Genomic DNA, 23,676 nt, shown 5'->3' on the forward strand with positions numbered 1-23,676 from the left:
TTTTCCACGTGGATCAGTGGTAAAGAATCCGCCGGAAGACTCAGGAGAGACGGGTTTGACCCTTGGGTGGCAAAGATACCCTGGAGGAGGAAATGGCAACCTACTCTAATATTCTCGCGGGAAATCCCACGGACAGAGGCGCCTGGCGGGCTACAATCCATGGGGTCGCAAAACAGTCGTACCAGAATTAGCGACTACACAGCTTAGCGACTGAGCACGACGATCGTTTCCCACTCCATCCCCCGTCTCACCCGACGGTACCGAAACCAGAATCTGGAGTTATTCTGAATCCCTCTGCAGAGCATACACACTAAAAAATTATTCGTTGCTTATCTGAAATTCATATTTAACTGGCGTCCTATATTTTATCTGGCAAACCCACACACTTTGGGGAACACAGCTCAGCGGGTGCCTCTCCAATTCTTGGACCACTTCCTAAAATCTCAGATCGCCTCTGTGCGCTGCTGTAGTAGTTACCTAGGCAAAAGATATTATAAAAAGAAAAAAAAAGCCTGGCTACGTAGCTTACTCCCCCAAACCAGAAAACTTCCGGGTTCAGTAACCTTCGGCCAGTGAGGAAGCGCCGGGAGTCTAGACCTGCCGGTGGCCGGTCTCCAGAACGTGCCTTACGCCTCAGGCACCAACCAGACCAGTGCGCACGACCCCGCGCTTGAAGGCCCCTTTTGCAGCAGTTGCTGTGAGTGCCGTAAAGCGGAGTTGCCGCCGCTGTTGGCTGAGGTAAGGTGTGAGAGGCGCTGCTTGGTCTCCAGGGATGGGCGGGCATCTCAGGAGGGTGTCGCCAGTGGCTCGGCTGCCGTCACTGGGCATTCGCCCAGCTCTCTGGGCACCTGCCCTGGCCAGGCAGGCCACAGGTTGAGCGCCCTCCGGGCTGGGAATACTCTGCGAGGCAGTCCACGAGCACCTCAGGGAGGGTGTGCTCGGGCTCCTCCCCTCGCTGCCACGCTTCTAGTCGTGTTAGCCACTAAAATCCTCCTCCCGGGATAGGATCGGATTTGGACTCCATCGAGACCCTTGTAGGACCCAGTTGAGGTCGTGACGTTTGAGTAGGGTCGTGAGAGCCGTCTCCGGGTTTGGAAAAGGATCTAGGGGGAGGAGGAGAGCGTTGCACGTTATGGGGCCAATGTGTGTAAAAGTGTAGAAGCATGAAAGGAGCTCCCAAGTCTGGGCAGCTCTGCGTATTAGGGGAATGGCTGGAGGGATGGGTGCGGAGACGGGAAGCCAGGAACATGGCGGGAGCTAACGCCGGGGCTCAACTGGCAAGGGCCTTGATGCCCATGAGGGAGTGTGGGGTGCTTCCGCGGGCAATGGGGGAGCTACGATAGCTTTCTAGAGAGGGGTATTTGAATTAGTCATCCCTTTCTCTCTTGCTTTCCCTCTGGGTTCAGCTTTCAGTTCAGTTGGAGCAGTGTTTACTGACATGTACATTTTGTGTGCTTGATAATGGGATGGACACTGCTGGCCGTGTAAATAAAGTTTCATATGGCACTGACATATGCCTTTTGTTTGCATTATCAACGGGGGGTGTCGGGAAAGACTGACACGTAGAGAGCTGACGCAAGCTTTGGATAGGAATCTGGGGAATTGTGTTCAGATTTTGTCACCATCACCAGTTCTCAAGTAACGCAAGAGAAGTCACTTCTCTCTGGGCCTCAGATTTCTCAGATTAAAAAGAGAACCTCGATGATATCAGGTTCTTTTTACTTTTGAAGATAGTAGGTTTCCAAAGAATAAGCTTCAGCCAAAATCACTGCAGATGGTGATTGCAGCCATGAAATTAAAAGACGCTTACTCCTTGGAAGGAAAGTTATGACCAACCTAGATAGCATATTGAAAAGCAGAGACATTACTTTGCCAACAAAAGTCCGTCTAGTCAAGGCGATGGTTTTTCCAGTGGTCATGTATGGATGTGAGAGTTGGACTATAAAGAAAGCTGAACACTGAAGAATTGATGCTTTTGAACTGTGGTATTGGAGAAGACTCTTGAGAGTCCCTTGGACTGCAGGGAGATCCAACTAGTCCATCCTAAAGGAAATCAGTTCTCAATATTCATGGAAGGACTGATGTTGAATCTGAAACTCCAATACTTTGGCCACCTGATGCGAAAAGCTGACTCATTTGAAAAGACCCTGATACTGGTAAAGATTGAAGGCAGGAGGAGAAGGGGACGACAGAGGATGAGATGGTTGGATGGCATCACCAACACAATGGACATGAGTTTGGGTGAACTCCAGGAGTTGGTGATGGACAGGGAGGCCTGGCGTGCTGCGATTCATGGGGTCACAAAGAGTCGGAGCGACTGAACTGAACTGAACTGTGAACAAATACAAAAGTGAGTGATGGAGCAGTGCATTAGAAGTTGGGGAAAAAGAAGTCTGGGATTGGGCTGTACTTTGAGGATGGGTAGAGTTTGAGTCATCCAGAACCGTCTCTATCAAGCACCATAGATAAAGGTAGAGGCAGCAGGAATAAGCCTCTGGGAGGATAGAGGATTTGGGGAGGATGGCACTACATGTTGAAGGAACCTCAACTGAAAAGAAAGTGCAATGTGTTCTAAAAAGGAAGAAAAAAAGAGTGAGAGAAATGTCAACAATACACAGAACTTGATTTCTTGGGTCTAGGTGATTGATATTTTGAACCTGTGTTTCTAAAAAGTGAATTTAAGTGCTGTTGATAAAAATGAGAATTCTATCAAAATTCTAGGATGTGATAATGTATTGGGAGTACGGTGGTGCAGACTGTAGTTTTGTGTTGCTAATAACTAGCCTCTTGGGCTGTCATTTAATTCTAGATCCTATTCTCTTCTGTAAAATAATGTTGTTAGACTTAGTGGTCTCTCTTCTCTAAAACTTGTAAAATGTGAGTCTGTGACAATGGAGAACTGTTCTCCGGAATGGGGCAGAGAGATAGTTGATGGAGAATAAAAGGGTTAAATTTGAGGTGTAGGACATACAGTTAAATATTTAGATAGCTGGAGTTTAAGAAAGTTAAGTAGTAAGGTTTCCCTCTAGATTGAAAATGAGTTTGCTTTGAGGGAGAGACTGTAAAGAGTCACTATAGGATGTGTGTGTAGATAGGAGACTAGAGAAATGATTGAAAGAGATGTATAGATCTCTATAAGCAAGGACTCCTTTTCAAAAAGGATAACATTTTGGGGGTCAACATTTTACTAAAATAATTTAACAGTATTTACAGTAAATATTAAGCAACCATTTCTGGGAACTCTGGTAGAAAATAAATAATTCAGATAGATACAGTCTCCACGGTCATTCTGATGTCTATTCAGAAGTAATATCATTTACATACTTATTTATTCAACAAATACTTATGTTTCATGCCTGCAATGTATAATGAAGGCAGATGTTGTTCCTGTTGTCCCTGCATGTAAAGGCCATCATGTTCTAAATCAGTGCTTTTCAAATTTGAATGCACATATGAACCACCCGAGGATCTTAAAGTGTGGATTAAATATAGATTCTGAATCACTGGGTCTGCAGTAGGGCCTAAGAATTTTTGACACGCTCCAACGTGATGTTGATTTGTTGGTCTGAGGACCATACTTTTAAGTAGCAAAGATTTATTAATAATTTTGTTGTCTTTATGAAAATAATATGTGTTCATTATAAAAATATCAGGACAGTGTAGAAAAGCATAAAGAACAATGTAAAAATCACACTAATGTCCATACTTAGAAATGAGCATTATTGATATATTGGTGAACATACATCCAGATTTTATGTATGTATATGTATTCACACATATATTGTACTAAGTACTTGATGCATGCTGAGTCATGTGTTTGATCCTGTTAGCTTTATAGTTTTACTGAGATCAGTACCCAAACATCCTCAACCAAGCAGCTAAGTACTTGCATTTTGGGGGGAAAGACTTTACCCAGTTACAAATACCTTGGTTTAATGCTATTCTGTTACTCCAAAAATTGGGAGATATTAAAATAATGAAAGCTTGTGGTGTTGTAGGGGCTGTAGTATTTGTTAACTGAGCCATAGAATGAGAGAGCTTTTTTAAGTTTTTTTGAAAACTTAGTCATTTTTTTCTTCCCATTACAAAACCAATTGATATTCACATAGGATAAATAAAAAGGAAAAAGAAAAACACCTACAGTCCTCCCATCCCAAAGACAACCACTGTTCTTACTCTGGTGTGTATGCTACTAAGATAGCTCTTAAATGACCCATGAAAATGATGTATGTAAACTATGTTTGGGTCAAAAGAAATCCTTGGTTCCTCAACTTTCTGCTGCCTTTGCAATAACCATAATCTTTCGTTTATACTATAGAGTCTTATAACAGGGAACAGCTCACAGGTTGCCTGGTGTCTGTAGGATGTACATAGGACCCAGTAATATTTGTGAACTTAATGGAAAAAAAGAATGAGGGAACAAACCAAACTGATCTGTGTGACATAAACTCTGGCTGTCACTCTTCACCTGCTGGTACTTGCATTCACCACTTATCTCAAATACTTTTGTACTGTTCTGGGGACACAGCTTTTCTGGGGTAATGGAAATCCATCATAAATCTTTTACAATCTATGTGTTTGAATTCTACTGTGGAAGAATATAGAATATGAAATACTGAGGAATATGGAAACATGACAGCCTCCTGTCTCAAGGAACTGTAACTGATTAAGACTGACTGCAGAAATAGTACAACTACAAGTGCTGTGTGGATGTAAATGAGGGGACCTTTAGTTATCGGACAGCAAAGGGAATTACTAGTAGACTAAAGGTCTCTAGTTTTTTGTCTACTAATTTTATTGCTAGCATTTATCATGTTAGAATTTGTCATGTTCTAGGTACTCTTCTGGAGAAGGCAATGGCACCCCACTCCAGTACTCTTGCCTGGAAAATCCCGTGGATGGAGGAGCCTGGAAGGCTGCAGTCCATGGGGTTGCTGAGGGACGGACACGACTGAGCGACTTCACTTTCACTTTTCACTTTCATGCATTGGAGAAGGAAATGGCAACCCACTCCAGTACTCCTGCCTGGAGAATCCCAGGGACGGCGGAGCCTGGTGGGCTGCCGTCTATGGGTTGCACAGGGTCGGACACGACTGAAGTGACTTAGCAGTAGCAGCAGCAGGTACTCTTCAGTGCTTTACATATCTTAATCTGACAGAACAGCCCTGTGAATTAAGTAAATTTATAGATCCATACTTTTTAAGATGGAGTCACAGAGAGATTAAATAACCTGCCTGCTGCTGCTGCTAAGTTGCTTCAGTCCATGGAGTCGCTAAGAGTCGGACACGACTGAGCGACTTCACTTTCACTTTTCACTTTCACGCATTGGAGAAGGAAATGGCAACCCACTCCAGTGTTCTTGCCTAGAGAATCCCAGGGACGGGGGAGCCTGGTGTGCTGCCGTCTATGGGGTCGCACAGAGTCAGACATGACTGAAGCAACTTAGCAGCAGCAGCAGCAGCAGTCTGTCTTCAGAGCCTATGGTCTTAACTACTCAAAAGACAGTAAGAGAGGCAGGGTGTGGGGGAGAAACTGTTACGCACAGAAGGAATAGCATAGACAAATGCACCAAGGTAAGAAGGCACTGTATCAGTGGGTTCATTTAGGGGATTAGTACTCAATTAGCCGTGGAAGTCCTTAAAGCAGGGGAAAGTGACACAAAGTGTCACTGTAGAAATGACTGCACTTTGGTCCCTGAGATAAGTGTATCAAGGAAAACCTAGTAGTAGAGTACAGATCTTCCTCAATTTGATAAACTCATCATAAATTGAAAATGCATTTAATGTACCTAGCCTGCTGAACATCATAGCCTAGCCTAGCTTACTTTAAATGTCTTGGGGACACATATGTTAGCCTACACAGATGGGCATAATCATCTAATATGAAGCCTATTTTATAATAAAGTATTAAATATTTCAGATAATTTATTGAATACTACAAATGAAAAGCAGAATGGTCTGAAGTGTCAGTTGTTTACCTTGTGATCACATGGTTAATTGGGAATTGTGCCTCACACTGCCACTGTCCAGCATCATGAGAGATTATGTGGGACCTATTGCTAGCTGCGGGAAAAAAAATCAAAATTCAAACACCGTTTCTACTGAATGCTTGTCACTTTTGCTCCACTGTAAAGTCAAAAACTATAAGTCAAACTGTAAGTCAGGGACTATCTGTATTCATGTAGGAGGCTTTCTATTTAGGCAGAGTTAATAAGGCCTTGACAGTTGGCTAACTATACTGGAAATGGGAAAGAAATGACAGCTTTTAGAGGCACTGAGAAGAATGTATAGTTTGTTGACTCATTAGATAAGGAGTTAGAACTGTAAAAACTGTTTTGAACATAAATAATTGAGAAAATAGGGATACCATTAACAGAATAGAGGGGCAAGTCATGAAAAAAATCTGGCTTGAAGGTGGACAGTGGTGTTTAAGAGGACATCACCAGCAGTCTGGTAAAATATTTGTAAGCAATAGTCAGTAGACACGGGAAGTAAATCTAATTAAATGATTAGGAACAAGCAAATGTAAAGAGAACGTCTGTCCAGATTTCATATCAAACACAGAACAGTACACTTTGTAGGCAGTGCCACTTCCTTCACCCTTTTACTTTGCCCCCATAAATCAGTCCCCTCCTGTCTTCATTTTCTTTCTTATCTAGGTCTTTCATTTCAGACATTCTCTAAAAGCTCACTACTCCATAGTCATTCAGAAGGAGTTGCTGTGTATTTTGGATTTTTCTGGAGCATCAAATGGAGAAACTAATTTTTTAATCTTCCAGTGTCAGCATTTTGAGAGAGGTTATATTGCAAAGGGTTAAGAAGTGAATGAGTGGTAAGCAGATGAAGAGACTTCTTAAACCCTTACAGTCTAACCTTTGCTTCCGGGTTACTGACCGTCTTGCAAAGTTAGCAATGAAAGAAAAAGAACAGTATATTAGGACCAGCGGTATTTAAGTAAGATGGATAGCATCTGTTGATACTGGTGTGTTTTTGGCTTAGAACAGCTGAAAATGTTGACTTTTTTCCCCATCTTCTCTCTAAATACATCTTAGAAGCATTTTCTCTTTATGTCTTCCAGTTTGCTACCTTATTTCAAAACAATGGCTTTGACTGTTTACACTACCCTCTTTCTTTAATTTAGCCTCCTGTTTTATTTTGCAGTGCCGGATGTATTTGAATCTCAATTCTGTCACCACTGTGCCTTCCTTGCATTTCTTAGTGTTTCTGAGTAAATTGGGTCTAGCAGCACTGAGGGCACCAGGCTAACATACGTCATCTACGAACCTAACTTCACTGCTAGGGCTGGTCATTTCTTGTTCAAGGGCCTCTGATATCAAGAGAGGTGATCCAGAAGGCACAAGTGGGGAGAAGTGGAATAAGAAAGTCAGACAGTTTGACATTCTTTCAAACAGATCCCTATCAAAATAATCCTCAAAAGAGTAGTGGGGGACGGGTGTCAGGTTAAGGCAGATTCCAAAATTTTTCATGCTATTACCATCAAAGAACAAGTGATAATGTGAAATGGCAATGGGAAGCTGAAAGAATATGAAATGCTGCTCTTGGTTGTAGTAAGAGCCTGAGAACTATCTTGAGCTTCCTATCCTATACATTTTTCCTTCAAATTTGTGTGCGGCTGTCATCTACCACTAGTTTTTTCCAGCCTTTCTCGTGCCTTGATACAAATTGATAATAAAGAACAAAAGAAAGGGTAAAAGAATATGTTTGTTCTTGGCTGGAGGTGACAGTCTTGGTCTCTAGTTACCCAGGCTCAAAGACTGATAGGACTGATAACTCTGACACCTATAACCCATTAAAAGTTCAGTTGGGAAGCTGATCTGCCCCATTCCTTTCTTCTTAATTGCCAAATCCTAGTTCATGCACTAGTTAGAGCCTGTTTCCAAGTCATCTAAGACTAATTCTGTGCTGTAGTGTGAAAGTCGCTTAGTCATGTTTGACTCTTTGCGACCTCATGGACTATATAGTCTCCAGGCCAGAATACTGGAGTGGGTCACCTTTCCCTTCTCTGGGGGAACCTTCCCAATCCAGGGATCAAACCCAGGTCTCCCTCATTGCAGGTGGATTCTTTACCAGCTGAGCCACAGGGGAAGCCCAAGAATACTGGAGTGGGTAGCCTATCCCTTCTCCAGTGGATCTTCCAGAACTAGGAGTCGAACCGGGATATCCTGCATTGCAGGTGGTTACTTACATATTAGCCTTCTCATATTTGCATTAGAACTGGAAGATACTTAGGTACTTAAACCTCATAACTTCCCTTAAAGTCCCCATTACATCTTCTTTTTTTTTTTTAAACATTTTCTGTCTCCTCCACCATCCCATCATTTAAATTTACTATCTGTGTAGTGTTCTTCTTTTCCATTAGACATGATATACTGCTTTCTTTATGAAGCTTTACCTAATATAAGTGAAAATACATTACTTGTCCTCCTCAGCATTTTTAATAGCTAAAATGTCACATGTAAAGAGAAATGTATACACAAATAATATTTTTCTTTTGGTTCTATGCTGTATTTCTCCATATGTTATTTTTAAATGTTTACTGTTCGGGAGTTAGAACTAAGTATGGGCATTAAACTCTAAAAATTCACTTTTTCATATTTCATATTCTGTTTTATTATAGAAGTTCCTGTAGGACAGAGAACTTTTTAAAATAAAACTTAAAAAAAATAGTTTTGTGTTCTCTTGAACATTGTGCAGTTGAGTATATTTAGATAGATATAAATAAAAAAAAGTATGCTAAAAGCATAAAGTATGCTAATACCTTTTTTATTTATAAGTATACTGCTGCTGCTGCTGCTGCTGCTAAGTCGCTTCAGTCGTGTCCGACTCTGTGCGACCCCATAGATGGCAGCCCACCAGGCTCTGCTGTCCCTGGGATTCTCCAGGCAAGAACACTGGAGTGGGTTTCCATTTCCTTCTCCAATGCATGAAAGTGAAATCGCTCAGTCATGTCCAACTCTTCGCAACCCCATGGACTACAGTCTACCAGGCTTCTCCACCCATAGGATTTTCCAGGCAAGAGTATTGGAGTGGGGTGCCATTGCCTTCTCAATAAGTATGCTAAATATACCCAAATAACTGCACAATGTTCAAAAGAACACAAAACTATTTTTTTTAAGTTTTATTATTTCTGGATATTAATTCAGTCATTTTTAGTGTGATAAGGGAGATGATTCATGTATTCTAATAACTGTAATGGAACAACAGACTGGTTCCAAATAGGAAAAGGAATACGTCAAGGCTGTATATTGTCACCCTGCTTATTTAACTTATATGCAGAGTACATCATGAGAAATGCTGGGCTGGAAGAAGCACAAGCTGGAATCAAGATTGCCGGGAGAAATATCAATAACCTGAGATATGCAGATGACACCACCCTTATGGCAGAAAGAGAAGAGGAACTAAAAAGCCTCGATGAAAGTGAAAGAGGAGAGTGGAAAAAGTTGGCTTAAAGCTCAACATTCAGAAAACGAAGATCATGGCATCTGGTCCCATTACTTCATGGGAAATAGATGGGGAAACAGTGGAAACAGTGTCAGACTTTATTTTTGGGGGCTCCAAAATCACTGCAGGTGGTGACTGTAGCCATGAAATTAGAAGACGTTTACTCCTTGGAAGAAAAGTTATGACCAACCTGGATAGCATATTGAAAAGCAGAGGCATTACTTTGCCAACAAAGGTCCGTCTAGTCAAGGCTATGGTTTTTCCTGTGGTCATGTATGGATGTGAGAGTTGGACTGTGAAGAAAGCTGAGCACCGAAGAATTGGTCATGTATGGATATGAGAGTTGGACTGTGAAGAAAGCTGAGCACCAAAGAATTGATGCTTTTGAACTGTGGTGTTGGAGAAGGCTCTTGAGAGTCCCTCGGACTGCAAGGAGATCCAACCAGTCTATTCTGAAGGAGATCAGCCCCGGGTGTTCTTTGGAGGGAATGACGCTAAAGCTGAAGCTCCAGTACCTTGGACACCTCATGCGAAGTGTTGACTCATTGGAAAAGACTGATGCTGGGAGGGATTGGGGGCAGGAGGAAAAGGGGATGATAGAGGATGAGATGGCTGGATGGCATCACCGACTTGATGGACGTGAGTTTGAGTGAACTCCAGGAGTTGGTGATGGACAGGCAGGCCTGGCATGCTGTGATTCATGGGGTCGCAAAGAGTCGGACACGACTTAGCGACTGAACTGAACTGAACTGAATAACTGTATTTCAAAACAGAAAATAGTAAAAGCCTTAAGGTTAGTTTCCTCTCTTTGTGCTCCATAGTAGCCTGTACTTACTCCTTCATAACCATTACACCTTGATAGTGTCTCTGTATTTATCTCTAATACAGTCTAGCACAAACCAGAATAGTGTTTCTTAATAGATGTGAAGGTGGTAAGGATGGTGGTTGTGTGTTTTGGAAAATACTTCCCATGCTGTTCTTTAGGACTTCTTACCCTTCACCACCATCAATTACCATTCTTTTAAAAACTCTTACATACTCATCTCTAAAATCTTTGAAGATAGAGAACGCTATTTTACTTATTTTATCTTCAGGGCTTAGCATTTTGTTGGCATCTCTCCCTTTTAAGGTAGACAGTAAATATTTATTCCTTGAAAGAAGGTAAGACTAGGAATTTATAGCTGGAAGAGATTGCTTCTGACTTGGAAGAGCATGAAAGACTTCATAAAGGAAGGTCATTGAGAGGAGTTGTGTAAAGAGGTATAGAACTGGTTCTCTGGAAATAGGTGAGAATACTTCAGACAAGAGGAAATGAACAAAAGCAAAGAGATAGTAAAGTGTTGTGTGTATTCCAGGAATACTTGGGCAGAGACCATAGACTGTGTGAAGTGGGAGAAAGTCTAAAAAATTTGTCTTATGTTCAGTTAGATTGTGAATGGCCTTGAATGCTTCTGTATTTGACCCTTGAACAGTACAGTCAGGAGTGCCAAACCTCTGTCAACTGAAATAAAAACACACATCGTGAGAGCTGTGAGTTTCAGTTTTATGTGGGAGATGGTCTCAGATAGTTGTGAGTAATTTCTTAGAAGAGGAAGTAGATAGGGGAGGTCAATAGATACATAATTTTGCAAAGAGGTATGTGCACTCGTGCACACATCTCTGTAGAAGTTTACTCCTAGTCACAAGGAACATGTATCTCAGTTAATGATTTTAGTGCTTTTCTAAATATGGGAAGATGTAAGAGTCCAGGTTCATAAACTGTTCTCCTGAAATATTTCCAACTATCTAAAGGCCTGTTTTCCCAGAGGACAGAGTGCTTCATCCTGCCCTTCAGCCTGAATTCCTTTCACATATATTATAGGTTAGCAACTGCATTGGCTAAAGACTTGATTCTTGTAGAACTGGATGGTAGGCACCATCCTTTACACTGTCAAAAATCTACATGTAATAGAGTCAGCCCTCCATGTCTGCAGTTCCATGTCTACAAATTAAGTCAACAGCAGATCGTGTAATACTGTAGTGTTTATTATTGAAAAAAAAATCTATGTGTAAGTGGGCTTGTGTAGTTCAAATCTGTGTTGTTCATCGGTCAAATTTATGTGAAACTTGAGCTTTACTTGTAGATGTTAAGGAACCATTGAAAAATTTTGATGATGTAATTTGATTCATTTATCAGCAGCTTCGTATGTCTATCAGTGTAAGATTATGAGTAGGCAGAAAGTGGAACCTGGGACATCAATTAGAATTAAGACATTTGTACAATTAGAGTTTAAATTAGAATGACAGTGAAGAAAGAAGAGGAAGTTGGTGCAAGAGATATTTTAGAGGTAAACTCAATAAGCCTTGGCCTCTTAAGTATAACATTACTCATTTTAAAGTGGTAACTCCATTCCTAATGACGAGATGGTCCTAGCAAAAAGGAATGTTTTGATGGGCTAATATTCTTATCTTGGCAGTTAGTTAAATTGGTTTGGCATTTACAGAAAATAAATAATGAAATAAAGTTAATTGGATATCATCTTGATAATAAAAATGTAGTTGTGATTGATGATATATTTTGGAGATTTAGTTCATGTAAGAATTAATAGTAGGTTAGAGTTATGTCCAAAAAGAGAACAAGATATTAATTCTGACTTTATTTTTCTGTAGTGGTTTATATAGGTCTTTTATATTTTCTTCCCATTTTTTAATTCAAGCACAGGAAAGACTGGACTATAGCACACTCCAAGTGTTACTTTAGATTTTAGGAATCAGAGTACAATACATTGATGTACTTTTTAACACAATTACAAAAAGCTGAGCTGAAATACTGAAAATAAAGACTGTTCCTTTTATTATCTTGTGAGCTATCCTTATCACAGTACATATTTGACTGTCTTATTTTAGGAGGTTTTAGCTGACAGCAGGACTAATACCATTATTAATATTGTTTGATGTTGCTAATCTTTAGTTTTAGGAGATAGAATATGATGATGATTTCTTCAGTTATCTGCTTGATGCATTATCTGTAAATCAAGTAGATTACTCACATCACTGGTGATATTTCTCTTAAGTAGTTTGTTGACTTTATGTAACATCATTGGATGTTTGCTATATATAGGCTTTCACTCTGGAAGCCCATTTGAATTGTTTCAAAATCCTACGAATTCTGATTTAAAGATGGCAGAGTAAAAACATTTGCCCTCTTCTATCTGAAATTACCCTGAAATAGCAAGGAAAATGAGAGACAGAGATGTATAGTTGACCTTTGAACAACACAAGTTTGAACTACAATGTGTGGATTTTTTTCAGTAGTAAATACTACAGTATTATATGACCCCTGGATAGTTGAATCCACAGATGCAAACCACATATATGAAGGAAATGCAGATACAAAGGAACTACGTATATATATATATATATATATATATATATATATATATATATATATATATGGAGGGCCAACTATAAGTTATATGCAGATTTTTAGCTGCATAAAATGTTGACACCCCTAACCCTGCATTGTTCAAGGGTCAGTTATAATTACATCTTCAGTAGGACTAGAGTCCTGTATCCCAAATTGAAATATTTGAGAACTGTATGTCAAATGTAAGCAGGAAGAGATTAAAAGAGCATTCTGACAGAAAGAGATCTCAGGTAGAACTGACAGAGCAGTGAAAGATAGATCTGTTTACAGTGGTGTCGGCTGCATAGAAAGGCAGTAGGAGAAGCTTCCTTGGAATGTCTGGCAACATATTCTAGCAGGAAAGGAAGAACAAATGAGAAAGCACACAGATACACGACCTTTGCAGGAAGCGCTCTTTTGATGAGGCAAGAAATAATGGCTAAACATCTTTCTCTTCCTTGTTCTCACATACATTGTCTCTCTCGCACACACACATGCACAGGACACCCTGTGTCATAAAGAGCTCTCTTGTAGGCTAGAGAGACTATCTTCTAGTCCAGAACACAGGCTTAATTCTTCCTCCTACAATCCTCTTGCAAATAATTGGCCTGGGTGAAGCTCATTTCATTCAAAGATAAACAGTGATAAAAAGAAAACGAGTACAGTATCTACACAAGTGTTACAGAAAGAAAAGCAAAAAGAAATGGAAAAACATGTGATGAAGACCCACGAGAAAACTGTAGTGGCATAACAAATTTAAGGAGACAACTACTTCTTTAAGGGCTTCCCTGGTAGCTCAGCTGGTAAAGAATCTGCTTGCAATGTGGGAGACCTGGGTTTGATCCCTGGGTTGGGAAGATCCCCTGGAGGAGGGCATGGCAACCCACTCCAGTATTCTTACCTGGAGAATCCCATGGGCAGAGGAGCCTGGCAGGCTACAGTCCAGGGGATTGCAAAGAGTTGGACACGACTTGAGTGACTAAGCACAACACAGCCACTTCTTTAAAATAATAGAGAAAGCTAACTGGCTAGGAAGAAATAGTAAGACAGTGGTAAATAATGAGTCATAATTTGGCAGAACTCAAGAAAGAAAAATAAAATCAGGAATAAAAAGCCACATAGGAAACAGAAAAGAGAATTAATATTGTTGAAAACTCAGTAAGGATATGACGACAGGCTTTTGAAAGTTGAGCAAAGTGAAATGGGAATGAAAGGAGATGAAACAAATGCTTAATTGTAGTTCTGGGAATAGAAATTCAACATTAGAACAGAAAAGTATTTAAAACACATATGAAAACCTGTTGCAGAGAAAGAAATCTTGATTCTACAGATTGGAAGAGCACATAATGAAGAAAAACTAATAACAATCATTAATATCATTACATAACCTAGTTTTTAAAAAATTGTTTTTCAAAACTAAGGAATGTGTTCTTTGCTCATGCATTAAAAAGATCATCTTGCCTGTAGTGCCAGGGAAAGGATCACATATTGTGAAGGGAGTATTTAGTATTGCAGGACAGTGGTACAAATCCTGTAAGTCATCAGAGGAAAGAGGGTGTGACCTCAAAGCCAAACTATTAGTTGACACCTGTTTTTGAACAACGCAAGAACTCAAGATAAATAATGCCCATATTTTAAGGAGAAGATAAATATCAGCCATCTAATAGACGAACAGAGATGATACAGTGAAAGGACTGGCAGGGAAACATAGTAGGAATAAGATTTTAAAAACAGAGATTGGTATTTGAGAGTAAAAAAGAACTATAGCAAAGTGAACTAATAAAAGTCAGGATTAAAAGGAGAGATGTAGAAGAGAACTAAAGCTGGAGAACTAAAGACAAAGTTTATGCATGAAGTAATAGAGGTATTAGTATATAGTTAACGGAGAAGGCAATGGCACCCCTCTCCAGTACTGTTGCCTGGAAAATCTCATGGGCTGAGGAGCCTGGTAGGCTGCAGTCCATAGGGTCGCTAAGAGTCAGACACGACTGAGCGACTTCACTTTCACTTTTTACTTTCATGCATTGGAGAAGGAAATGGCAACCCACTCCAGTGTTCTTGCCTGGAGAATCCCAGGGACAGGGAAGCCTGGTGGGCTGCCGTCTATGGGGTCGCACAGAGTCGGACACGACTGAAGTGACTTAGCAGCAGCAGCAGCAGTATATAGTTAAAGGAATAAAGATAAACATTTGAAGAACCAAATGTTGTGTGTATGACCAAAAGCAAACAGTGAAGAGGAGGTAAGAAGAAATAGAACTGTATTAAATTACTTGTTCTAAGGGAATAGTCAGATGGGACCAAAGATGAACAGAAACTTTGAGGAATTCCCTGGTGACGTAGGGGATGTGGGTTCAGTCCCTGATCCACGAAGATTCCACATGCCACGGAGCAGCTAAGCCTGTGCACCACGACTACTGAGGTCACATTCTGGAACCTGCAAGCCACAACGAATGAGTCCCTGTGCCACAACTACTGAAGCTTGCACACCCTTGAGTCAGCAAGTCAAAACTACCGAGCCCATGCACCTAGAGCCTGTACTGCACAAGAGAAGCCACTGCACAGGAGAAGCCCACACATCGCAGCTAGAGAGTAGGCCCTGCTGTCCGCAACTAGAGAAAGCCCGTGTGCAGCAATGAAGACCCAGTGCAGCCAAAAACAAATAAAGTAGTGTGTACATGTTAAAGAACAAAATTTTTTATCATGACTTTTTTTACACTTTCCAAAAACTGAAAATGTGTATGGGATGTTTATAAAAACTGACCACAACCTACATCACATTAGACAACAGAGCTGTTACACAGGTGATGTTCCTTGACCAAAAGTTTATTTTTTCTTTGGCAGTGGCCTTAGTATGTGCATCAGCATCACCTGAGAATGTATCAGAATTGCAAACTCGGAGGCCTCACCCCGGTTCTACTAAATCAGAAACCCTGGGGGAGAATCCCTCCCATCTCTGTTGGTCAGTTTTTATGGATATCCCACTTAAGTTTATTTTTTGCAATTGTAAAGAATGCCATGATAAACATTTTTGTTCTTCCAGGTTTGGTCTTATATCTGATGATTTCTTTAGGATAGGACATTACCAAATCAAAGAATGTTCTGTTGAACTTTAGGTAACTTTTTCATGGTTAATAAAGTTGAAAAATTAAATATAGGCTTTTTTTTGTTGTTGTTTTGCTCTTCAGAAATATTTTTCACAGAAAACAAGATTATCTTTTTACCCCAAAAGATGAAACCAACTGGGTTACTTTCAAAAGACAACCAAGTGAGCACTGCAAACTGATGAGTAGAATCAGTAAGAACGTGATTTTGGTGGTTTTAACTTTGACAAGTTCTGCATTTCTGCTATTTCAGTTGTACTACTACAAGCACTATTTATCAGCAAAGGTAACATTTTTTTCCTTCTTTCTCATTATTAAACTTCATTATAGCTGTATATCTTCCTAACATACTTTACTTTTGCAGTACCTAAAATCAATCAGTTTTTTAAATCCTTGTAGAAATATTTCTTTGAAATTCTCCTCTTCATGGGCATGATAAGGAGCAATTCAGAATTGCAGTTAAAAATTATTATAATAACACTAAAAGTCAGAGGTGCAAAGTTTCAGTGATGTTGAAATTTTCTGATAGAATTGTGTGAAAATTGTTATTTTTCCAAACATTTCATCACTCATTGGAAAGAGTTCAGTGATAAATAATTTTGACAAAATGTTAGACTTAGTTTAGTACAAAGTTGATTTTTAATATAGTGCCTAACAGGGAAGTATAGTGTTATAACTTACCTTTATTATAAACCTTTAGGCATAAAGATAAAGAGACAATGATTTAGAATCTAGTAGCTTCTGAAGATCTTATAAATATACTAATTCTAAAGAGATAGCAAAGAGTTTACTATTATTTGATGGAAGTTAATAGATTCTGAGATGTTGACGATATATGCCTGTTTAATAAATTAGAGCAGTCTCAATGTTGTCCATCTTGGGTAGTTATATAATTGTAGAATTCTTAGCTCATGACTATATGTATTTAGATTATGCATTTTAATGATTATTAGCCAGTTACATAGGTTGAACCTCATACCTGCCCTAAATGTAATGTTAAGTGCTGGGCTTTGCATTTACTAACTTTTATTTTTGTTATCTTCTTAGAATGGATCTGGTTTATCAAAATCCAAAGGAAGCCGAATTGGATTTGATGGCATGCAGTGGGTATGTATGACAGTCGAGAAATTCTTCAATTGCCAAGTTCATTTAGTTCATTCACTTATATACTTAATAAGTATTTGTTGAATTATGACAGTTTTAATAGCTAGCTTGGTGGGAAGTGGGAGTAGGTGACAGAGGGCAAGGGGAAGACACTGTGCCACATGCTTTTATGGAGTATCACGTTTAGTCCTTATAGACTTGATGCTGCTAATACATGTTTGTCCTCAGTTCACTTCAAAAGATTAAGGTTGGTTGGCTAATAAGTGATTCCAGATTCTAACTGCTTGCTTCCAAAATCCTATTCATTGAGTTGTGGTGCTTCCCCAAATGAATAAATATGTGAAGAGCAGAACTGAACCAAGAAAATACAAAGAATATTTGCAAAACATGTGTCTGACAAAAGGTTGATAATCAAGGATAAATAAAGAACTCCTGCAACTCAGTAATAGATTTTTTTGTTCGTATTCTATCAAATTGAACAAGTGTCCTATTCCTGGTTTGCTGAGAGGTTTTTATCATGAAATAGGAATTGAATTTTGTCAAATTTTTTTTTTTGTGTTGAAATTCTCATAGAGGTTTCCTCCCTTTATTCTATTAATATGATTGATTAATTTTCAAATGCTGCCTTTCATTCGTGGGATAACGTATACTTGGTCATAGTATTTTCTTTTTTTTTAACTACAGGAATTAATTTTTTAGTATCCTGTTAAATGTCACTGCATCTGTGTTTATGAGGGACAGTGGTATATACTTTTATTTCTTTTTCTGTAATGTCTTTGTTAGGTTTTGCTATTAGGATTATACCGACCTCAAAATGAGTTTGAAGTATTTTCTCCTGCTCAGTTCGGAAACAGTTTTTGTATAATTGGCATTATTTCTTCCTTAAATCTTTGATAGAATTCGCCAGGGAACCATCTTAGAGTTTTTTCTTGTTTTGATGGCAAGACTTTTTTTATACAACAAATTCAATTTTGTTAATAGTTATAAGGCAAGTCAGATTTCCTGTTTCATCTTCTGGTAGTTTTGTTAATTGTGTTTTTAAAGAAATTTATCCATTTCCTCTAAGTTACTGAATTTCACGGCATAGCATTGTTTATTCTAACTTTTTACTTAGTTGTCTCTCCCACTAAGAGGTAATAAACTCCTCTGGAGCAGAGATTATTACCTCTGGAGCAGAGATTATTATATTCTTGGTATTTGCATAATCAGTTCAGTTCAGTTCAATCGCTCAGTCGTGTCCAACTCTTTGCAACTCCATGAATCGCAGCACTCCAGACCTCCCTGTCCATCACCAACTCTCGGAGTTCACTCAGACTCACGTCCATCGAGTCAGTGATGCCATCCAGCCATATCATCCTCTGTCGTCCCCTTCTCCTCCTGCCCCCAATCCCTCCCAGCATCAGAGTCTTTTCCAATGAGTCAACTCTTCACATGAGGTGGCCAAAGTACTGGAGTTTCAGCTTTAGCATCATTCCTTCCAAAGAAATCCCAGGGCTGATCTCCTTCAGAATGGACTGGTTGGATCTCCTTGCAGTCCAAGGGACTCCCAAGAATCTTCTCCAACACCACAGTTCAAAAGCATGAATTCTTCAGCACTCAGCTTTCTTCACAGTCCAACACTCATATCCATACATGACCACTGGAAAAACCATAGCCTTGACTAGACGGACCTTTGTTGGCAAAGTAACGTCTCTGCTTTTGAATATGCTATCTAGATTGGTCATAACTTTTCTTCCAAGGAGTAAGCGTCTTTTAATTTCATGGCTGCAGTCACCATCTGCAGTGATTTTGGAGCCCCCAAAAATAAAGTCTGACACTGTTTCCACTGTTTCCCCATCTATTTCCCATGAAGTGATGGGACCAGATGCCATGATCTTCAAATGTTGAGCTTTAAGCCAACTTTTTCACTCTCCTCTTTCACTTTCATCAAGAGGCTTTTGAGTTCCTCTTCACTTTCTGCCATAGGGGTGGTGTCATCTGCAATCTGAGGTTATTGATATTTCTCCTGGCAATCTTGATACCAGCTTGTGTTTTTTCCAGCCTAGCGTTTCTCATGATGTACTCTGCATAAAAGTTAAATAAGCAGGGTGACAATATACAGCCTTGACGTACTCCTTTTCCTATTTGGAACTAGTCTGTTGTTCCATGTCCAGTTCTAACTGCTGCTTCCTGACCTGCATACAGGTTTCTCAAGAGGCAGGTCAGGTGGTCTGGTATTCCCATCTCTTGAAGAATTTTCCACAGTTTTTTGTGATCCACACAGTCAAAGGCTTTGGCATAGTCAATAAAGCAAAAATAGATGTTTTTCTGGAACTCTCTTGCTTTTTCGATGATCCAGCAGATGTTGGCAGTTTGATCTCTGGTTCCTCTGCCTTTTCTAAAACCAGCTTGAACAACTGGAAGTTCACAGTTCACGTATTGCTGAAACCTGGCTTGGAGAATTTTGACCATTACTTTACTAGTGTGTGAGATGAGTGCAATTGTGCAGTAGTTTGAGCATTCTTTGGCATTGCCTTTCTTTGGGATTGGAATGAAAACTGACCTTTTCCAGTCCTGTGGCCACTGCTGAATTTTCCAAATTTGCTGGCATATTGAGTGCAGCACTTTTACAGCATCAGCTTTCAAGATTTGAAATAGCTCAACTGGAATTCCATCGCCTCTACTAGCTTTGTTCGTAGTGATGCTTTCTAAGGCCCACTACTCTTCACATTCCAGGATGTCTGGCTCTAGGTGAGTGATCACACCATCGTGATTATCTTGGTCGTGAAGATCTTTTTTGTACAGTTCTTCTGTGTATTCCTGCCACCTCTTCTTATGTCTTCTGCTTCTGTTAGGTCAAAACAACAGAATGATCTCTGTTCATTTCCAAGGCAAACCATTCAGTATTACAGTAATCGAAGTCTATGCCCCAACCAGTAATGCTGAAGAAGCTGAAGTTGAACTGTTCTTTGAAGACCTACAAGACCTTTTAGAACTAACACCCAAAGAAGATGTCCTTTTCATTATAGGGGACTGGAATGCAAAAGTAGGAAGTCAAGAAACACCTAGAGTAACAGGCAAATTTGGCCTTGGAATACGGAATGAAGCAGGGCGAAGACTAATGGAGTTTTGCCAAGAAAATGCACTGGTCATGGCAAACACTGTCTTCCAACAACACAAGAGAAGACTCTACATATGGACATCACCAGATGGTCAACTCTGAAATCAGATTGATTATATTCTTTGCAGCCAAAGATGGAGAAGCTCTATACAATCAACAAATCAAGACCAGGAGCTGACTGTGGCTCAGACTATGAACTCCTTATTGCCAAATTCAGACTTAAACTGAAGAAAGTAGGGAAAACCACTAGACCATTCAGGTATGACCTAAATCAAATCCCTTATGATTATACAGTGGAAGTGAGAAATAGATTTAAGGGCCTAGATCTGATAGATAGAATGCCTGATGAACTATGGAATGAGGTTCATGACATTGTACAGGGACAGGGATCAAGACCATCCCCATGGAAAAGCAATGCAAAAAAGCAAAATGGCTGTCTGGGGAGGCCTTACAAATAGCTGTGAAAAGAGAAGCGAAAAGCAAAGGAGAAAAGGAAAGATATAAGCATCTGAATGCAGAGTTCCAAAGAATAGCAAGAAGAGATAAGAAAGCCTTCCTCAGCGATCAATGCAAAGAAATAGAGGAAAACAACAGAATGGGAAAGACTAGAGATCTCTTCAAGAAAATTAGAGATACCAAGGAAACATTTCATGCAAAGATGGTATTTGCATAATACCCTACAGTAAAAACAAAGGATAAGAGACTGATTTCATACATTTTCTCACTTTTTTATCTTTATAATTCCTGATATTCTAATCTGTTTATTATCTTGTATATGTTTTTACAAGTATTTTCAGGTTTTTGTGAGTAATCATTCATCCTTAATTCCATGAAGCATCTTTTTTGATGGGCATACATCCCATTGAAGTCATTATTGCTTTCAGTAACGTAGGCTTTTAAGCAACAATGTATGCTATTTATTTTGTTTTCTTGGCTACTCTTAGATATTGTTTACTCCTAAGTGTGATTATTTGGTTTCCATTCTGATTTCAAAATTTATTTTTTGCAGTAGAATGTTCTGCTTATTGCTCAGCAGAATCGTATTTTAAAATATCAGTATTACAGTATTATTAGAAAGTCAAACTGTGTGCAGGAATGGTCAAGCAGACAGTGTATTTTAGTTTGTCTTTTGCTTGGCAAGATTATTAAGCAGTATTTCAAATATGAAGAAAAGTTCCACATACAATTGATTTTTGGTTTTGAAAATGTTGACATGACTAATATTTTAAAATTGAAAGACCTGGTATTTCCTCTCCAACTTTTGCTTGAAAAGATTTAGCTACTACCAAGGGAATAATTTGTAAGTCCAGAGTTGTCATCTCAGATACTGCTTCCTCTGTGAAGTTTTCGATATCCTTTTGATGTGCAGTTAATTAGTTGATTGCTGTTCTGTACTTATCTTATATTGTAAATATTTGTACGTTGTCCTCAGTAGACCATGAGCTTCTTGAGAGCAGGTACAGTATATTATTTATTTGTGGGTTTTTTAATGTTAGCAAAGTAGTAAGCCTGGTATGTATTGAATAAGCACTCTATATGTATTCTTATAAAATTAATGAATAAAATTTAATGAGATAGATTATTGTATTGGTTTAGAAAAATTAAGGGAATTCTTTTCCTCTCAAACAGCGTGCAGTTAAAAAATTTATTATGCTAACATCCAGTCAAAATGTACGCGTGTTCCTTATTGATCCTTTGATTCTGGAATTGATTAATAAAAACTTTGAACAAGTCAAGAATACTTCTCATGCCTCCTCCACTTCAGAATGCAAGGTTTTCTGTGTTCCAAGAGACTTTACTACATTTGCACTACAGTATCAACTATGGAAGAATGAGGTAAGATGATTTGCTTTCAGGTAATGAAATGTGTCTTTTGTAAAACAATATAAGATTAAACCAATTTCAACTGTATTTAAAATTTTTTATAAAGACATAAATTATATCAGGAATATTTTCAGCTATAAATAACAAAACACAAGGCTGCTCTGTCTATGAGATTTCCCAGGCAAGAATACTAGAGTGGGTTGCCATTTCCTTCCCCAGGGAATCTTACTGACCCCAGTTATTGAACCCACATCTGCAATGGCAGGTGGATTCTTTACCACTCAGCCACCTGGGAAGCCCACAACTGGAAGCAGATTTGTGCAGTACAGCCTTTAGTTAGGCCTTTGCTGTGTTTGATGAGAACAACTTCTTTGTTCTTGACTCTCCTCTGTCATGATTATGAAAAGGCAAGCCATTTCATAGTTCTTGCTGTTTTGTCTATCTCCTCACACTCGAGGTCTGATTCCTTTTCAAGTTCTGTCTGGCCTTTTAAATTTTTCCTAAATTTACCAATTTATGTTTTTATTTCATCCTGTACAGTAGATTCGTGCTCTGAATGGGCCACTCTTACGCTCAATCAGTACTTTCCACCTCTTAGGTTTATGAAGAAAGGAAATCCTACAGCAGTTAATTCTAATATAAGGAGAACCAAGGTAAAATTGTATTAGACAGGGTCAATTTAGTTTAGTCGCTCAGTCATGTCCGACTCTTTGCAACCCCAGGAAGCGCAGCACGCCAGGCCTCCCTGTCCATCACCAACTCCCGGAGTTCACCCAAACCCATGTCCATTGTGTCAGTGATGCCATCTACCATCTCATCCTCTGTCATCTCATTCTCCTGCCCTCAATCTTTCCCAGCATCAGGGTCTTTTTAAATAAGACAGCCCTTCGTATCAGGTGGCCAAAGTAATGGAGTTTCAGCTTCAACATCAGTCCTTCCAATGAACACCCAGGACTGATCTCCTTTAGGATGGACTGGTTGGATCTTCTTGCAGTCCAAGGGACTCTCAAGAGTCTTCTCCAACACCACAGTTCAAAAGCATCAATTCTTCGGCGCTCAGCTTTCTTTATAGTCCAACTCTCACATCCATACATGACTACTGGAAAAACCATAGCCTTGACTAGACGGACCTTTATTGGCAAAGTAATGTCTCTGCTTTTGAATATGCTCTCTAGGTTGGTCATAACTTTCCTTCCAAGGAGTAAGCGTCTTTTAATTTCATGGCTGCAGTCACCATCTGCAGTGATTTTGGAGCCCAGAAAACTAAAGTCAGCCACTGTTTCCACTGTTTCCCCATCTATTTCCCATGAAGTGATGGGACCAGATGCCATAATCTTCGTTTTCTGAATGTTGAGCTTTAAGCCAACTTTTTTACTCTCCTCTTCCACTTTCATCAAGAGGCTTTTTAGTTCCTCTTCACTTTCTCCCATAAGGGTGGTGTTATCTGCATATCTGAGGTTATTGATATTTCTCCCGGCAATCTTGATTCCAGCTTGTGCTTCTTCCAGCCCAGCGTTTCTCATGATGTACTCTGCATATAAGGTAAATAAGCAGGATGACAATATACAGCCTTGACGTACTCCTTTTCCTATTTGGAACCAGTCTGTTGTTCCATGTCCAGTTCTAACTGTTGCTTCCTGACCTGCATATAGGTTTCTCAAGAGGCAGGTCAGGTGGTCTGGTATTCCCATCTCTTTCAGA

General features: G+C 39.5%; 1 protein-coding gene across 3 annotated transcripts in view; it reads left to right on the top strand.

Annotated features, from left to right (window-relative positions):
• Positions 1–710: 710 nt before the first annotated feature.
• FKTN (fukutin) overlaps positions 711–23,676 on the top strand; it is a 57,855-nt gene continuing 34,889 nt past the window's right edge. For all 3 annotated transcript variants that reach the window (XR_009495671.1, XM_002689900.7, XM_015472678.3), the window contains exons 1-4: positions 711–738; positions 16,032–16,233; positions 16,995–17,054; positions 21,781–21,987. Coding sequence is in view for 2 of the 3 variants with exons in the window: in XM_002689900.7 (XP_002689946.1) it covers positions 16,129–16,233; positions 16,995–17,054; positions 21,781–21,987 (372 nt within the window). In the remaining variant the exon portion in view is untranslated. The remainder of the gene's footprint in view (positions 739–16,031; positions 16,234–16,994; positions 17,055–21,780; positions 21,988–23,676) is intronic.

Source organism: Bos taurus, chromosome 8 (assembly GCF_002263795.3).
Source record: "Bos taurus isolate L1 Dominette 01449 registration number 42190680 breed Hereford chromosome 8, ARS-UCD2.0, whole genome shotgun sequence".
Lineage (NCBI taxonomy): Eukaryota > Metazoa > Chordata > Mammalia > Artiodactyla > Bovidae > Bos > Bos taurus.